This window comes from Boeremia exigua, assembly GCF_020726555.1.
Source record: "Boeremia exigua strain MPI-SDFR-AT-0100 chromosome Unknown C7974scaffold_1, whole genome shotgun sequence".
Taxonomy (NCBI): domain Eukaryota; kingdom Fungi; phylum Ascomycota; class Dothideomycetes; order Pleosporales; family Didymellaceae; genus Boeremia; species Boeremia exigua.
The window spans coordinates 2720977-2737470 of NW_025763518.1; the positions used below are offsets into that span (position 1 = coordinate 2720977).

General features: G+C 51.3%; 5 protein-coding genes across 5 annotated transcripts; all 5 read right to left on the bottom strand.

Annotated features, from left to right (window-relative positions):
- Positions 1 to 1262: 1262 nt before the first annotated feature.
- C7974DRAFT_21627 (peptidase M24, structural domain-containing protein) lies at positions 1263 to 4379 on the bottom strand. Its single transcript, XM_046137074.1, has 5 exons — positions 4030 to 4379; positions 3835 to 3979; positions 2844 to 3786; positions 2669 to 2793; positions 1263 to 2616 (listed from the first exon to the last, which is right to left on the bottom strand). The coding sequence occupies exons 1-5, from the start codon at positions 4130 to 4132 to the stop codon at positions 1425 to 1427; spliced, it is 2508 nt and encodes an 835-aa protein (XP_046003223.1). The 5' UTR covers positions 4133 to 4379; the 3' UTR covers positions 1263 to 1424.
- Positions 4380 to 5775: 1396 nt separating this feature from the next.
- C7974DRAFT_21669 (uncharacterized protein) lies at positions 5776 to 6807 on the bottom strand. Its single transcript, XM_046137084.1, has 2 exons — positions 6521 to 6807; positions 5776 to 6470 (listed from the first exon to the last, which is right to left on the bottom strand). Exon 2 carries the CDS (start codon positions 6457 to 6459, stop codon positions 5857 to 5859), a length of 603 nt encoding a protein of 200 aa, XP_046003224.1. The 5' UTR covers positions 6460 to 6470; positions 6521 to 6807; the 3' UTR covers positions 5776 to 5856.
- A 1846-nt stretch (positions 6808 to 8653) lies between these two features.
- Positions 8654 to 9766, bottom strand: C7974DRAFT_300320 (autophagy-related protein 27; the record flags this gene model as incomplete). The annotated part of the gene is made up of 2 exons (XM_046137791.1): positions 8654 to 8849; positions 8901 to 9766. The coding sequence occupies 2 exons, from the start codon at positions 9764 to 9766 to the stop codon at positions 8654 to 8656; spliced, it is 1062 nt and encodes a 353-aa protein (XP_046003225.1).
- Positions 9767 to 11110: 1344 nt separating this feature from the next.
- C7974DRAFT_371594 (uncharacterized protein) lies at positions 11111 to 11572 on the bottom strand (the record flags this gene model as incomplete). Its single annotated transcript, XM_046140027.1, has 1 exon — positions 11111 to 11572. One exon carries the CDS (start codon positions 11570 to 11572, stop codon positions 11111 to 11113), a length of 462 nt encoding a protein of 153 aa, XP_046003226.1.
- A 2265-nt stretch (positions 11573 to 13837) lies between these two features.
- Positions 13838 to 16278, bottom strand: C7974DRAFT_439845 (uncharacterized protein; the record flags this gene model as incomplete). Its single annotated transcript, XM_046145301.1, has 4 exons — positions 13838 to 15326; positions 15375 to 15665; positions 15714 to 15805; positions 15856 to 16278. The coding sequence occupies 4 exons, from the start codon at positions 16276 to 16278 to the stop codon at positions 13982 to 13984; spliced, it is 2151 nt and encodes a 716-aa protein (XP_046003227.1). The 3' UTR covers positions 13838 to 13981.
- Between the last annotated feature and the right edge of the window lie 216 nt (positions 16279 to 16494).

Sequence of the window (16494 nt, forward strand, 5' to 3'; positions counted from 1 at the left end):
TAGAGCATTGAGGCAATACCTGCCCAATTCATGGAATGGCTCCTCGAGCAGAGGTTCTTTGGCATTACGCGAAGAAATTGGGCAGATCACGTGTCGTGTCTTTCACTGCTTTCGTACGCGCTATGACCGTGTCGCACTTCGAGAGTGACACTTCTACTCAAGAACGCCAAATTTTCCTGTCGCATCAAACGGCGCAAAGTTTACCGACCTTCCGTGCGTGTGTGCCTGGATTGCAACGAGGCACCAATTCCCGCAGCTAATTCACCAATAGGAATATTCCATATATGTACGTTCTGGCAATCCTCGTTCAAGCCACTGTTACGCCGAAACGTGTCGCGCACAAAGGAACACCTTCTTTGTGCATTTTCATTCACTGACCTTTGTCTCCGATCGCACAGCGTTGATATCGCGCCCTTCAAATTGGGGACTCAGCTCACACAACGCAACGTCCCATCGAGATGGCCCGCAAAACACGTATGTCGCACACGTTCGGCACGAAGAACATACCTCTCAAGAAAACGAGTAAGCGCAGAAGAAAAAGTAAGTCCACATTTGCAGGAAGCTTCCAAGGTTGTCTTTGATAGTGCTGATGGCTTAGATACTACTACCAAAGAGTCGGCAAAGGTTAAGAACGCATCGATTGAAACAGCCTGTTCTCCTCAGGAAGCTTACTCGCACCCGAGCATCGAGGCCACTGAGCATCTCCTCTTCTATCCACCCTCTCGAAGTGACTCGGTGATGCCATGCCCATCACCTTCATGGACAGCCGTCAAGGGGAATTTCAAAGCCACGGACACAGTTTCAACAGCACAGACTCAAGTGACAAGCCAGTTGCGGATTAATAAGCTCATACACTTCACTGGGCTTGACACACTACCTCCAGCTCAACTCTACGGCGCAGATTACCGGCCCACGGGCGGCCAAGTGCTGTTTTCGCGAGACGAGGAGCTATCGCATAGCCATTCTCGTCACGCTTTTCTGATGAATACCGCTCGCCGTGGTACCGGAACTCCGGTCCTACTCGGTACAGCACTACGGCGGCTGGGAAGGAGCCCTATGTTCGACAATTTGTTCACTATCCACCGCGCACCACTGTCATGATTAGGTGCGGCACAGTGCTTGGTTTTTATCTTGGATCGCAAACAGTCCGAAACCGTCGGTAGCTCTAGTAGATACTCCCTTACGAGCATGCGTAAAACCAATTACAAACATGCGAAGCGACTAGAACACAGATAAGTAGAACTGAGTCTGCAACCCGTTGGTGGGCATTGAAGTCATCATAGAATTCGAATGAGACAAGATCTTAAAGCCATCTAACGATGGCTGCGACTTCGAATATTATGGAGATTTATTATTATGTTCATAATCTGGAAGAGAATCCAAGTATGGTACGATAAATGCACTTCTCGGATCATGCTGAGGACCTATGCCATCCAGTCACGATCGTCGGTGTGGTTGCTGGTTCGTCGTTGTCCCGGCTGCCATGACATGCGCGTCCTAACAGGCAGGGAAGTCTGTGGCCATGATCCTGAATTGTCATGCAAGTACGGGTCCAGTGCGTGTGAAGCAGTTTGCTGTCCCCTTAGGCCGACTTCCGTGCGCGGTGGTGCATAAAGCTCATGGCCCCGATAATATTGCTCTGGCTCCGGGTGAGCAAGAGGTTCGTGAAGAATAGTGATGTCATCTTGTGCCTCCGCTCTAGTACAGCGTCGTGCCGATTGCACACACTCGGTGTAAGAAGCATTATTCTCACTTTGATCGGTGCTTATTTGTTGAGCTTGAGGCGTTGACGAGGACTTGTAGGCATCAATGTCCGATTGTGGTCTGTCTGCACACATCCCCGCGGTATCTTGTGCTACTCCAAACTCGATGGACCTTGCATGTGGTCTTTTGTCCGCTGTATGCTGCAATCGATCCCTGCAGATAGGATCTGCAGGTGTATTTTGTGGCTGAGATGCCTGTTTGGTGGACTTTTCTTTCGAGAGGGTTAAATTCTGGCGGAGTCTGCTAAGCGTCTGTACTAGAATAGCGCAGTCTGCACAGTTCAACAGACCTGGCATTGGCTGCGTGCGACTACAATCGTCGCCCATGAAGGTGTGTTTCACATCGCTAGAGTGTGACCCACATATAGTTGTGGGCTTCTTTGCGTTGGCTGGTGGATGTTGTAGTGAAGACCGCTGGCATGATTGGCGCCAGTACCGGACACGCTCATCGGTAGTCATAGAGCGCCTCGAGCTCAATGTATGGTCGCGACGGATCCCGTTATGCTGATCTGAAACGATGTGATCGGGCATGGTTGCAGCGCGTCTGATAGATGGTAGTGTAGAAGGCGAAGTTTGGCGTGGGCATCCGGGTGCACGGAACAAAAGTGGTGCATTTGCAACCGGCTGTTGCGTTTGCTTCAAGACTGTGCTGTGACCTCTGATGATATCAAACATTGCATCGCCCTTTGGTGCTGTGGTCAAGTTCTCGTAGCCTTTCGAGGTGATGAGAATGTCGTCTTCGATTCGGACACCACCGACGGGCATGTAACGCCGGAGAAGATCTTGGTTTATGAAGTGCGAATGAATCGGAGATGGGAGGTAGAAGTGTCGCAGGGCGTAGTTCGAGAAGTATCTGACAATATCAGTAAACTCTGTACTACAACGGTGCCGATCCAAATACTTACATCCCTGGCTCCACCGTGACTACCATGCCCTCCTCGAGTTGGCTGCTCTTTGCATCTGTGGGCGCATGGCACAGAGAGGGGTCGAAAACTGGGGTATGGAAATTCTGCGGAAACAGCGAAGGGGCCTGATTTTGGATTAGCTTCAAAGCGGTGGTTCGAGATGAACATGTCAAACCTGAGTGAGCACAGCTTTGCCCTTTCTGACGCTCATGAGCTCAGCCTGGCCAACATCATGCACCTCCAAACCAACGTGGTGACCCAGACCGTGTGGAAAAAACGCCCGGCTTGTACCTGCTGCGTAAATCTCTTCCCTTGTCCCATTGTGCAGTATTCCAAGCTTTAGGAGTCCATCAATTGCGATTTGGTGAGCTAAAATGTGAAGATCGAGATACCGTACGCCGGGTGCAAGGCGCTCAATACAGCTCTCCTGCATGCGTTCGACCAATTTGTAGATGTTCTCCGACTCCTTGCTTGGCCACGATTCCGTGAGCGGGAAGGTACGGGTGATGTCGCTGGCATATAGCTCAAATTCGCAGCCAGCATCAAGACACATGAGTTGGCGGTCATCGAAATTCTCGTTATTTGCATCGTAGTGCAGAGTTCCTGCATTCGGACCAGACGCGGCAATGGGATCGTAGGCTTGCTGTTTAGCCTGGTGTGAGATGCAGACGTCCATGAACAAGCCCTCAACTTGCGCCTCATTCTTGAACTTGACTATGTTGGCAAGCACCTTCTGGTGCGCCTCTGAGCTGATGTCGTTGGCCCTACGGATGAGGCTAATCTCGTGCTCATCCTTAATCATTCGCGCTGCATTCATTGCGGGCTGCAAGGATTCCGAATCGATAATTGCGTGGAGTCCAGGGATCCGAGGCAGCTGACCATCGTGTAGCAGGTAAATATCGCTGCCATGCCCGCCATGGTAGTTACTCCAGTCCTTGATGACATCACCAAGCTCATCCACATAGTAGACTTCGTCAATATCGTACCTTTCAACGGCTTCGGCAAGAGTGGAGCCGCGCCCATTCCAGATGACGCGCCTAGGATCAATTCGAGGTATGAAGAGTGACAGAGTGTCGTGTTGGATGTCGTAGGTCATGTGGCACGATGGCTCATTGCATCTTTTCAGACATCAGTGACTTCGCTTCCACAACAAAATCGCAACATACCCAGTGAGATAGTAGAAGTATCGTCGTTGTCGAAACGGCGCTGGCATGTCACTATCTTCGTTGTTCTTTGCTGGCTGACCGGCAAGATAGATCAATCCCTCGTCGATTCCCAGCTTCTCTTGCACTCGACGAGCGTGTTGCTTCGCTACAAATTGGCTATGAGTGAGCGTACGCCAGAATCTTGATCGAGCTTACCTGGGTACTTCTCGAGCGGCCCTTCAGCGTCCAAATGAACCCAGTACTCTTTCGCCTCCATGCTCAATCTCGCAGCAAGGTCCATCCCATCAAAAGCATCCATCTTCGCACCAGCGCAAACGTGTTCGGGCTCTTGAACAACAGTTGTGATAAATGTTGAGCGGCGCGCAAAGAGTTGTTATGGCGCACCACAAGGCAGACCGGTGAGCGCTGAGGACGCTAGTGCCAAGAGAGGCTCCACCGGTCAAAGATTAGACAGCAGGGACCACTGGCACTGAGACAACAACAAGTCGTGTCACAGAACTCTATTTACACCCCGATACTCCTCCTGCTATGGATCTTGCTTCCGGTGATGAATGCGACGGTAGAGTTGATGCAGCTCTCGTGATCTCGTCTATGTATCCAGCCGGCCACACTCTCCTGACGACCCCGCGCCGCGTGATACGGCTGTGCGACATACCGGCCATACAGAAGCCCTCACCATGTGCCCTTCGGCTCACTCATCCACATGCACGACCTGAATCTCTTCATGCAGCGAAAGGTGTCAACTTCCGAAGCCGTGCAGGCAAAGGAGAACATAAAACATGGGGTGGCTTGCCTAACGTGATCTGATTGGTTGATGAAAACCGGTGAGCACGCACAAGGCAAACGCAGAACCGTGGAGGATCACCGCCAGGAATGGAACGTACCGGACCATGTCGAAACGCTGCATCAATGCGGCTGGGCTCGAAGTTGTCTCGTTATTTATTCCCTGGCCAAGTTGTTTTCGCTCTGCCTTGACGACGGCGCAGTGACGAGCGCTGAGTACATTGTGGAACATACGAAAGGTCCCCATTAATTTTGCCTGGGCTAGGTATATTGTGAGAACTCTCGAGATCATTGCCGTGGAATGTGTTATGTATTACAACGCTCACTTTCATCTGGTCAACTTGATTTCAGCTATCTGCTTCCATGCTACGACTCCATGACCACCAACAAACTGACATGCCTTCAAAAAGGATGCGAATATACAGAAGCTTCTCGTTGATCCCATCTTTCATCTTTACGAGAGACCCCCAGGCTTTGTAGTCCAAGACCCCGCCTTGTTGACTTTGCATGCTTTCGAAAAGGTCTTGAGGTTGTAATAAGATCTGCGCATAATTCCACCTGTCCCTCTAGCGTTTAGTTCCAGCTCGTGAGTGAGCTGCAGTCGGTGCTCATACTGAACCAAAATGCACTGTAAGTGGCGTGATGCATCATCCTTCCTGACTGCCCTGTTGATCGCTGTCATGACCACGAGTTTCTCCGTACAAAGAGCTTTGATGGCATCCTGCATATGATGTACATGCTAACATGGAATGCGACATCTAATTCATTCTCACCATCCAGATGGCTGGGTTCGTACTTACTCATCTCCAGATCCGTTTAGAGATGTAAAGAGATGTAGAGATGTCATGCATGTGAGACAGGTGGCCCATTCAACAATGGAAGCTCCGCTGTCCCGCTACCCGGAACCTACCAGATCCCCGACACTCTCGTCTATCGTCCAAATACCTCGCACGATACTCCGTCCAAGTACTTCGATCACGGCCCTCGGTACAAAACTACATCCCGAAACGAGACAGATGGCTATGAATGCCTTGTAACCGATTGTAAATGGCTTCATCGTTATCAAGCTGCATACTTCAGCGTAGGAGTCATGGCATTGAATCTCATCAACCATTTTATTTGTACAAGCACTTAGCTACCAACCCAGTGCGCTCTAAGCCCATTCATAGAAGACCTGCATCAGACCGGCAGACCAATCTGATTTTGCTCCAAGTGGCAAAACCTTCAAATTATGAGCGTCTAGGAACTTGCCGCGCGTGCCTCTGCTGGGTCGAAGAACAGAGTTGGAATCAGCGCCTCGAAACGCTTCACCTGATCCTCATGGAGAAATCTGCAGCGAACGCGATCACACCACTCATGAGACTGCGCTCGAGAACACCACTGTCTATACAGAGGCGGTCTGATATCAAGATCATCACCGGTGCATTCGACGGGCTTCGTGTTCTGGCTTCTTTTAGTGCTCCTGCCGGCTTTGTTGACTCCCTCTTTGACATGCTTTGTTCTTAAAGACTTGTTCGTACTTCTGGAACGATGAACAAGGTTGGTGATGACTAGTGACGATGGCGCATCTTCGGCCTGATCCAAGTGCAGTGCAGGAGCCAGTGAAGGTGGACGGAGCGTTCGTGGGTCTGGGTCGAACGGGCTGCGAACACCGACAAAGGTGCAACTGTTGAACTGTAGTGTTGTGCCGCCAGTGTTGGAGTTGTCCCCACACTCATAGAGAGAGAGCCTCCGTCTTAGCTCGTCATTTTGCGCTTTCAGATCGAAGAATGCCGCCGTGCCAGCTTCTATCCTCCCTTCTAGCTGCTCAATCTGATTTCTCAGCCCTTCAGTTGGATCCATGATTACAACGTCTATGCCTTGCGTTAGAGAATTATCTCAGTATCTTGAAGGTCCGACTTACGCAACTTGGTTGAAATGGGAGTCAACGAAAGGTAGAGAAAGGTTTTCGGGTGAGTTTTGCGTTTGCGATGGAAGCAAGTAAGAGCAAGAAACCCCGACAAGGTACTGAAGGTTCCAGCAATAGAGAGTGGGGCGGAGAGACTTAGCGTCCAATCATGTTAGGTTGTGGCCGTTTGTCGCGTCGATGTAGGGGACCTTCACTTCACCATGCGTGAATAACGAGGCTGGCGCCTGACTGACAGCTACATCCACGTGATGTGGGACACGGACCTCTTCTCTGTCACATAAAGAGCCCGTCGCCCACGCGTTCTACTCGACTCTCGATCTCTCGATCACCTTTTCACCTCCCACCTGCCCTCACTCCCACCTTTGTCTATACCCCAACGCTTCTTCCAACCTTCTTTCTCGGCCGTTTGCAGGCTTTCTGTCTGCTATGAGAAGTTTATGTCTCATAAGGTCACCTTTTCCGCTCTTCATGTACTTGGTCGCGGGAAGCATGCCTGCCATGCGACTTTCATGTCGCATGCCCAATGACTGAAGGTCGCGGCTATACTGCGCTCGTCAGAGCAGCAGGGTAAGGCACGTGTATGGTGACCGGCAGCACTCGAGCAAGCTCGGGCATTCGGACTGATCACCGTGCTCGGCCAAGTGGAATCAGAGTTCGCTCTGTACTACACATGTTGGCATCCAACCCCCCAACAAAGCTCGTACAAATATGGGCGTTGGGTTACACACTGCCAATGCAGGACAAGACACCTCCGGTAATCCGGACCGTCAGTGGCTCACCAAGCAATCTTTGCGTTTGCCCCACGCATGTCAGCTTCTGCTCGCATGGTGATACTACCTCTTACGTCAGACAGCAACAAATTGTTGCAGTGGGCAGTAGGGTAAGGCTTTGCGCGTAATTCTCCAGGGCAATCTTCTGGTCGCACACTGTCAGTGAGCTTCAGGACACGACCTCCTGCAATTCAGACCGTCAGTGGCTCATGATCTGGCAATCTGATCTCTGGAGCTCGCATCGGCATCCATCTCGAAGTGTATGTCTCTTGCACACTGCCCTTCGGGGTTATTCGAGTCAATCATGTCACATCCAACTTTTTTCGTCTTGCGCTGTACCTCACTTGGAGGGCAAGCTTGAAGAAGAGATGTTGTCTCATAGTCCCTCCGCCTTTCATCGTACACTGACAGCCAGGACAGAGCCGATGTAAGACACGCGTCGAATCACTCATCCTGATGGCAGAAACTGATTGTCTCAAGCTTTGGCCACTGTACTTTCATTGCAATATCGTTAACGCACAGAGCAGTGCACAAATCGGCCCAATGTCCGACAGCTTGCATGGCAAACCCGCGACGAGGCTTCCGAGAGCCGCGAGTAGCAATAGTAAAAGACCTGCAACCATGACTCCAGGTTTATTTCTCGACGCGCAGAGGGAGTGGGCACAACAGCACTCGTTCTCTAATGGCGTTTGATTCCAGAGCAGAAGTTGATGACCGACAATTGAGTGTATCGCAGCTCGGCTATTCTTCACTCGTGCAGAGTGGACGGCCCATTGGTAACTTTCGGGACGGGGCTTGACGGCAGTCCATGGGCTTACATGATTGTCTTTGGACTCGATGCTTCAGTCATTCTGAAAAATCATGCATGTTTCAGGCTGAGCGACAGAAGCATGGCCCATTGGAGCCGCCTTTTAAATCTGGAAGTTTTGAAGGTGCAGAGAAGACATGACGAGTGTGTTCCGTTATTCTTAGAAGAGGAGTCGCGGACGGGAAGACGTCAAATTGTCTTTTGCGTTTGGTGGCAGAAATATTGCTGAGATGAGAGAAGGGAGCGTACTGACACCTGTCTCGAAAGTCCAAGTCATCAGATCGGCACGCTCAGAATCGATACGTTGAAGCGCAAGGATTTGCGCGCTGACGAGAACATGATGAGAAAGAATGTATACATATTGCACGAAGTACTAACGCTAAGTCGGCATTCAAGTCTAGGTAAGCAGGTGCCGTCGAAACGATAGACCTTCATTCAAATCAACCCAACAATCGCTCCTCCTCTTATCCTACAACGCCATACCGTACTCCCGAACCAGAACGATAGACACCTCGCAAGAGGCGTCTGGTAATGCTCGCAATGCCTCGCTTAGACAGCAGCATAGCCGCCCCTACTCCCGCTGCCCTGCACGGTCTGAAAGATCTTACGCCCAAAGTCCTTCGCGATATATGGAATGTCGCGAAGTGTATCGGCATGGGGTAGCAAATCTAACCCTCGAGCGCCGTAGCGGTTGTAGTTGAGCCACGAGCCGAAGATGAGGTAGGCTGCGATGCTGAGAAAGAGACTGATTACCATTAGCAACGCGGTACTTTCAGCGAAGACTCGATAGACCCACATGATGAAAAACCATCCGAAGAAGCCCCAGCCCGAGCTCGAGGGCTTCTCCGCAGGCATGTCCTCGCATGCGTACTTGGTGCGCCATTCCAGTCTCAGCGTCCTCGCCTTCTTGTCCTTCTCCAGGTTCTCGACCTTGTATCCGCAGAAGCGCAGGCTGGAGTCGCTTTCCTCGCATTTGTCTTTGTTGCTCTCGTCCCGCCTGCTAATCTGTTTCTCTCCCTCTTTCTTATCCTCGTCTTTCTTATCGTCCTTGTCATCTTTCTTGTCATCTTTATCGTCTTTCTTGTCGCCATCCTTGTCGCTGCCTGATTTGCCACCGTCCGCCTCATCGCCTTCCAACCCTGTGCGCTCCTTGTCACACACAAATTCTATGATGGCACGCTGATCCAGCCCGTTCTTCTTGTCGTCGAAGGGCAAACGTCCTCCTTGCAGGATAGTCCTCAGTCCTTCGCGGCCGGAATCCGAGTTCGACGCCGAGTTGCGCAGCAATTCGTATTTGGCATCGATAGTGCGGCCGTTGTAGGACGTGTATGTTCCAGCGATGTCAATCGGTGTGATCGTCGAGTTGCCCTCCTGCGACAGATCGACGTTCTCTCGCATGCCGCAGACTCGCGCGCCATTATGGCACTCCGACTTGAGCGGCTTGCAGAGGTCGAGGGTGAAGTTGTATTTGTATTCCATGTCGTGCTCGAGGTCTTCTTCCTTCCAGTGCACCACGTGCGGCCCGCCCAGCTTCTCAAAGTTGAAGTGGGTGCCTTGTGTGGCCATATCCTTGCATTCGAACGAAGCCCATGCTTGGAGAGGGAGAAGCGAGGTGGTTGCGAGTAGTGTCAGGAGCGGAATCTGTGACCGTAGAGGCGCCATGGTAGTTGATATGTGATGTGGATGGATAGTTGGGTCCAAGAGAGACTAGCAGTCTAACGGCTTCGGCGGAAGTCTAGGAGTTCGCAGAGCTAGAGTTTGTTTGAAGGTGAGGTGTGAAAGAGACTGCGCAATACAACGTGAACGCAAGAAGAGAACAAAAGAATGCGCGGTGTTGCAGTGGCACGAGAGCAGTGTTGTCGCGTGGTAATGCTGGGTGCTGTTGCTTGCATGAAGTTGGCCCGATGATCGTCATCGTTAGCACGTGCGCGCTTATGTAAGATCCAACATCATCCTTGGTTTGTGTTCGTCTGTCTTCTGCTGTCTTGTATACACTCATGTTTGCAGCCATGATGATACTTCGCGACTGATTAGTCTCAGAGGTAGTAGGACTCACCGCCAGAGCAGCCCCAACTCCGTCTGAAGGCTACGACATGCATCACTAGACCGGACTTAGCCGTAGGTTTCCACGGAACCTACAACCCCATCCACGTTTCCACTTCAAGGCATCGAGGCGACAATGTACACATACGGAAAACTTCGTCAGCATCTAGGCATCGTTGTACTTTCCTAGTGTAAGTAAGAATTGTCTAAGATCAATGGCGCATTTTCTAGCATCGATCTCAAGTGCGATCCGCAACCCGTCTTTCCGATGCTTTACTTATTTCTTCCCTACCTTTCCCCGTCCTGACGATCGCCAACTATCAATGTCCCATTCCAGTCTTCCGCAAGTTTTGCTGTTCAACTGTCCCGTCTCGAGCATATCACGGCTTGTCATGCATGGCGAGTCATGGACCGCATGTCTAAGAATAGGCCCAAGGACCCAGCGTGTGGAGACGTGGAGATTAACGAGTGCTGACCTGCATTTTGATACTGGATCTAATCTGATAGTTCCATGGCTGGATCATGCAGCTAGCCCACATGAAAACCGGAAAGTCAGGGCCCGGTCGAGGGCTGGGAGAGTCAGCGGGCTGCAAGAGAGAGGAGCAAAAAGCAGAAGAAGAGACGGGGTGTGTTATTTGATACCTAGCGAGCGGAGTGTACAAGAGCAAAAGCAAAACCAGACCCCAACGCCACCAATGCTGAGATAACGAGCGATAAACCGCGAACCCAAATGCGACCGTGAAAATGCAACGAACGACCTCTAATGCAACCAGAAAACCAACAAAACAAAACAGAAAACAGGTCTAAGAAGCGAGAGTGTAACATGAATACATCCAACGCCTTGGAAATGCAATGCGAGCGCCAACGAGTGATCGAAGCCTTCTATACCCTCCTTTCTAAAAGTCGAAACGCCGTCCATGCAGAATGCCGAGAAGCTCAAGTACGACCGGCGTAAGTGAGTATCTATTTGCCATTGCCGCTGTTGGAACCCGAACCGCGAGGGTTGGCAGGCATGGGGTATGGGAACGGAGCGTAAGGGAGCTGGGTGTAGCCTCCAGATCCTGAGGTGGAACCAGCAGTGGAAGTGCTGCTGGGGGTTGAGGAAGAGGAAGAAGACATGGTCGTTGAGTTTTGGGGCTCTTGTGAAGGAGGGCTGGTGATGGCAGTTGTAGGAGCTGGCGATGCGGAGGCTTGTTGAGGCTCGACTGAAGGTTCTCGAGTTGGTTGTGAGCTTGCCGGTTGGTTTGATCGTTCTGGCGTGCCTTGGACGCTGGCTGAACTGGTCCCGTTGGATGGAGAGGCTGTTCTTGAGGGTCGAGTGCTTGGAGCTGTAGAGATCTGTGGGGTGTTGGAGTTTTGAGGTGATTCTTGAGATGGTGTTGGAGCTTCAGAGGCTGTTGGGCTGATGCCGTTTCTTCTTGACATTAGTGCTGCTCTTATGTTGCTCGAAACCTCCGTTGTAGCCCCCGATATTGCTGTGAGGAAGGCCGCCCGTCTGCGACCAAGGGAGTCGAAATAGAAGCTTAGGAGTAGGCTACGGTGCCATAAGCAGTTGACTATCGTACAATTCGACTGTGGCGTCTTGGTATGATGCTATAGAGGGCCCAAGCTCTACCTGGTCCAGTGCAGTGGACAGTTGGCCGACCCGGCAGTAAGGTCTCCTGCACGAAGGATGCTGGGCACGTGGAGTGACTGGGGTGTAATGCACCCTGATTTAGGGCTTGTGGCGCCGGACCAAGATACCGTGGACAGATACCGTAAGTACAGCGGTGAGTCCGCGCGGTGATGCCGTCGGGATGCTGTCGTAAGAATCTTAATTGAGCCGCATGCAAGACGGCAACGTGGTAGTGACAATTAGGGTAATGGGGGCCACGAGGTTTCAGCTTCGTTCTGAATGGAGGATGGTGGGATTTGCAAGAAGTCGGGAATAGTCGTGAGCTCTGCAATATCCAACTTGCTACAGTCAAGATCACATAGCGAAGACATTCACTTATGACCTCCATACCGAGACTGTGATGATCGTGAACTAAGGGTGTGTTTCCACTATGGTCAGCATTGACAACAACTGAGCAAGACGCGGAACCCGTGCGAAGCTTCCACTATTGCTTGTGTGGAATCACCACCATCGCGATTCCATGTACGCATCTTCGCGATGCTCCTAGCTTGGAAAAGCGCCAATCTGCAGCTTGGGTTCACGCAATAATTCCGATTGGACGTAATACAAGAAAATGCAAATTATGCATCCAAGGAGCCGCACTCTCAGTATGAACGAATGATATGGCCGTTCGTGTCTAATCTTAGGTGATCACGCACGAGTTGTATTCGAAGTGGAGGTTACTCAGCACTCGCTAAAGCAGCCCTCGCAAGTGTGCTCCACTCGCGCGGTGATTGCGCGCCTTTGCTTGCCTGGAGGCAGCCCGAATCTTGGACGACGTATAACAAGCTTATAGCAGAGGTGTGTTGTAAAACATTTGATAATCAATGACAAGGTTCGTCAATGTGGGAGCGCAGATGTTTGTCAGCTCAAGAAAGCCACAGCTATAGCATCGTGATGCATGACGTAGCCGGCGCACTAAACGCGGATTAGCAGCAAGAACTTGAACGTGCACTGAGTAACACCATTCTCATGTCACAGTGCGGGAGGCGGACCGATTTAGTTCTCAGTGCATTTTATGTCCCACTTGGCTGCAAAGGTCTTCTAAATACACAATGGCGACTACTTTGAAGCACCCCATGTTTACGGAAATTGGGACGGTCGCCATGAGGCCCATGTGCCCAAATCAGCTGCATTGGGTCGAAAACACTGCTAATTTCCAGATCAGGCTTTGGCGCATCCGCTTCGCTTATCCCATGCTTACACACCCCCTTCCAGAACTTTTGTTCGGCGAACTGGCTTCCACTGATGTTTTCGCTTATGGAATGATACGAAGCAGTGTGTTCTAGCGCAGAATACCCCGATGAATGTGCGAACGTGAACGATAGCACTAGGTTGCAGCGTCAGCATCACGCATCGCACTAGGTATGGCACTGATGACTTCACTCATACCTCACGGTTTGTATAAACTAACAGTACATTAATCTCTAGACCCTTGTCATGTACTCCTTCATCGTGGCCTCTTGCACTATCACTCCCCACGGTCTGATGTAGTTTATGATAACAATGCCGACCTCTTACACTATCACTCACAGCCCAATACAGTCCATGACAACAATGCCAAGGCGGCAAGGCCATACGGTGTCTGATTGCCGAAGCGCTCCTTCCAATGCATGGCTTCGCTCCTCCACGCTCCCTCCGCCCACCTGCGTATTGTGGAGCAGTAGCCAGACCTGCGGGCTACCAGCCACCGCTAGATCCATGACATCCCCGGTCAACCTTCGAGATCTACCCACTCTCCAGTGCCAAGGCAGTCCAGCCTTCGATTCTTGGACGGCTTACCTACTATATCACCGTATTCAGCCCGGTGTAACGAGCACGCCATGCGACAAGGCTAATAGTTCACCCGCTTGTACTGGCATCGCGCTGAGTACCGCCGAACAGATGAGGTAGACTATCGACGTTCCAGAAAGCAAGCCAAGGCACCTCCGCCAAGCAGCGAGAACAGGTTTGATCAACTAACGAGCGGAAACATCTAAAAACAAGGCTGGGACCAGGTAAGGTAAACTGAAGGAGGCTGACTACGAACAAAATACTGCCTATCCACAGGAAGTAGTAAGAAAGTGGCCTCCTCTGCCTCCGGTGAGCCAGACAAGTACGACAAACAAACTGATGAAGTAGACATAAAATAGAAGTCGAAACCCCAACAAAACGGGGTCGTATCGAAGGATGCAACCCACCTATCTGCTCAGCCACCGTTTCAGTTTCCCCAGTGCAATGCTTTCTCGAGCGTTCTGACGGCCTCTAGGGCTCATCGTTGGCGATGACCTGAAGCTATATGCTGGAGACACCGCCCCGGTGCGAGACATGCGATCCGACGCAAACTCAATGTCTTCAGTACCGTAGCTGATGAATCGGGGTTGCCCTTGTGGTTTGATCGGGGTCGGAGAATGAACCCTCGAGGTACGAGTCACAGAACTGGGGCGTGATTGTTGGATTTTCGGGGGGGATGTCCTGCAGTCGTCATCTTCCTCGTCAGCACTATACCCTGCTCCATCGAAGAACTTTGGCTTCTTTCCAACGACTGCCTTGTTTGTAGAGCCTTGCTTGTGCTTTTCCAATATCTTGCTGAATATTGGCTTTGCAGCGTAAAGCCGTAAATTTAGTGAATTTGATGCCTTCTGCTGTTCCTCCTCATTCTTCTTGCTGAATATTGGCTTCGCAGGATAGATTCGTAGGTTTAGTCCGTTTGTTGCTGCGTCCTGCTCTCTCAGCTCCCGACTCTGCAAATCCAGATCGAATTGGTGCCCTGAATCTCTCGCCAATCTTCTAACTGTTTTCACTGGGTTCAATGCTGCAGCTTTGGCCTCCAGCCTGTCTGTAGATTTACTGGTGCTTTGCTGACTTATTCCTACTGTCGGACTCGGCGAAAGAGGCGTTGATATCTGAGGTTCTAACTCAATCCACGGTATGATCTCCTTGAGGTCGTCTATGGTCGAACGAGTGCTGCTGGCGATGGACTTCCCGACTGGCTTCTCAGCTAAAATAGTACTGGTAGACTCGTCATTTGAAGAGTCTGGTAGGCTGCCGTTGTTGACTTTGGTAGAAATGGCATCCGGCAGCATGAAAAACGAGCTTTGCGGGCTTGGAACTGTCATAGGAGAGACGACGTGGCTGATCGAAATTGCGACCGAGTTAAGTGATGATCGGGACACGCTGATATCGTCAAAATCGGGCGATCTGAACGTAGGTCTGCGTAAAAGGCTCGGTGAGAGACGTAGTAGCGACTGCGGCGCACTGGTCGGGCTAGGTGAGATGTCGATAGGTGGCAGACGCGGTGCCATGCGAGGTGACGTCGACAGTACAAGTCCTGTGTGCTTGCCCTCACGGTAAAGCCTCCGCAGTCGCTTGTATTCCGTATAATCGTCCAGTTCCATGTTGGTTGGTCGTTTAGTCACTTCGTCCATAGATACTGAATCGTTCCTTTGTAGCGAGATCTCATACAAGATGTCCCCATGTTCCCAATCACCACTGACCGTATCTTTGAGATTAGCTTGACGAATACGCCAGCCTTTGACCGAGTACCTTTATAAAGTTAGAATGTTGGACTACTTATAGCCAGGAACAGCTTACAATCCTTCATACCGTATTCCAGCCTTCGGGCCCCAGACACTGTTGACACCCTGGGCTCGAAGCACTCGTATTGGTGCACGAGACCTGGCGGTTGCGGCTGTCAATCGAAACCTGCCTTTGTCGTTGATCGGACAGCGGTACGTGAACCCATACTCATCTCGAGCATCGACCTCGCTGGCCCTTTTTAAGACGAGCGCATAGGCGCCATTCTTGTCGTAAGTTGTCCCACCTTCAACTGACTCAAGCCCAATGATGCCTGCATGATGTGCGAACAGAGGATTGATCCACCAGCTACGTTGTTTGTGAGCATTAGCCATTGATTGCTAGCGAGATACTTACTCGCCAGCCCTGAAACCAAGGCTACCTCGACTGTGAGATACCCTGGGATCAATCTTGTCGGGACAAAATTGAGACCACCTCTTGAGGAGCGCCTGGAAGACCGTTAATCTCCAGTGTAAGCAATGCAGCAAGTAAGTCTCACCTCACGATTGTGCTCAGACACACTGGCGATACCTTCAAGTCGCCCTCCCCGACCATACAAGAACGGATAAAGCTCGTCGAGGGGCCCAAACTTGATGGTCCAGATGTTGACGATCGCGTCGCAGTCATCGCACAAACGCCCCGGCCAGCGTGTAGCAATGCCAGAAATATCCTTTATGGCTTTATGAATGCCTGTCGCCCGGAGGTCACGAACAGAGATAGTCGTGAAGTGACGCAAGGCAGTGAATAGTTCGTGCAGCGCGACCACGTCGTCTGGACGAAGGGTGTCAGGGCCTTCTCGCGCGACTCGAACGTCGAGATCGTCGCGTATCCAGCGTGAGATCTGTTTCAGGCTGTAGCGGGATATATCTGGGACCGGCGAGATCACAGGCAGCGAAGACACCGCGAGATCGGAGAGCGGCATGGTCTGGGATAGTTGTGTGCTAATGGAAGCTATGTGCTGGTGAGAGGGTGCAGAATGTATTGAGGGATTTTGTTGGGGCTGAGTGCGCCATGAGGTAGGCACAAATGAAAGCACACAGGTATACAGAGGAAGCCGCGCCCACTCACTCGACATGTCCACCTATTCATTCTTTCACTTGCAACACAACGACACATGAGATCAAATCTGCACAACTTG

Bases quoted from the DNA above. Each gene is read 5' to 3' on its own strand.
- C7974DRAFT_21669 (XM_046137084.1), bottom strand. From the start codon at position 6,459: ATGGATCCAACTGAAGGGCTGAGAAATCAGATTGAGCAGCTAGAAGGG.
- C7974DRAFT_21627 (XM_046137074.1), bottom strand. From the start codon at position 4,132: ATGGATGCTTTTGATGGGATGGACCTTGCTGCGAGATTGAGCATGGAG. The intron at 3,980-4,029 runs GTAAGCTCGATC...GCCAATTTGTAG, and splicing joins GCCGCTCGAGAAGTACCCAG to CGAAGCAACACGCTCGTCGA. The intron at 2,617-2,668 runs GTAAGTATTTGG...TGATATTGTCAG, and splicing joins GTCACGGTGGAGCCAGGGAT to ATACTTCTCGAACTACGCCC.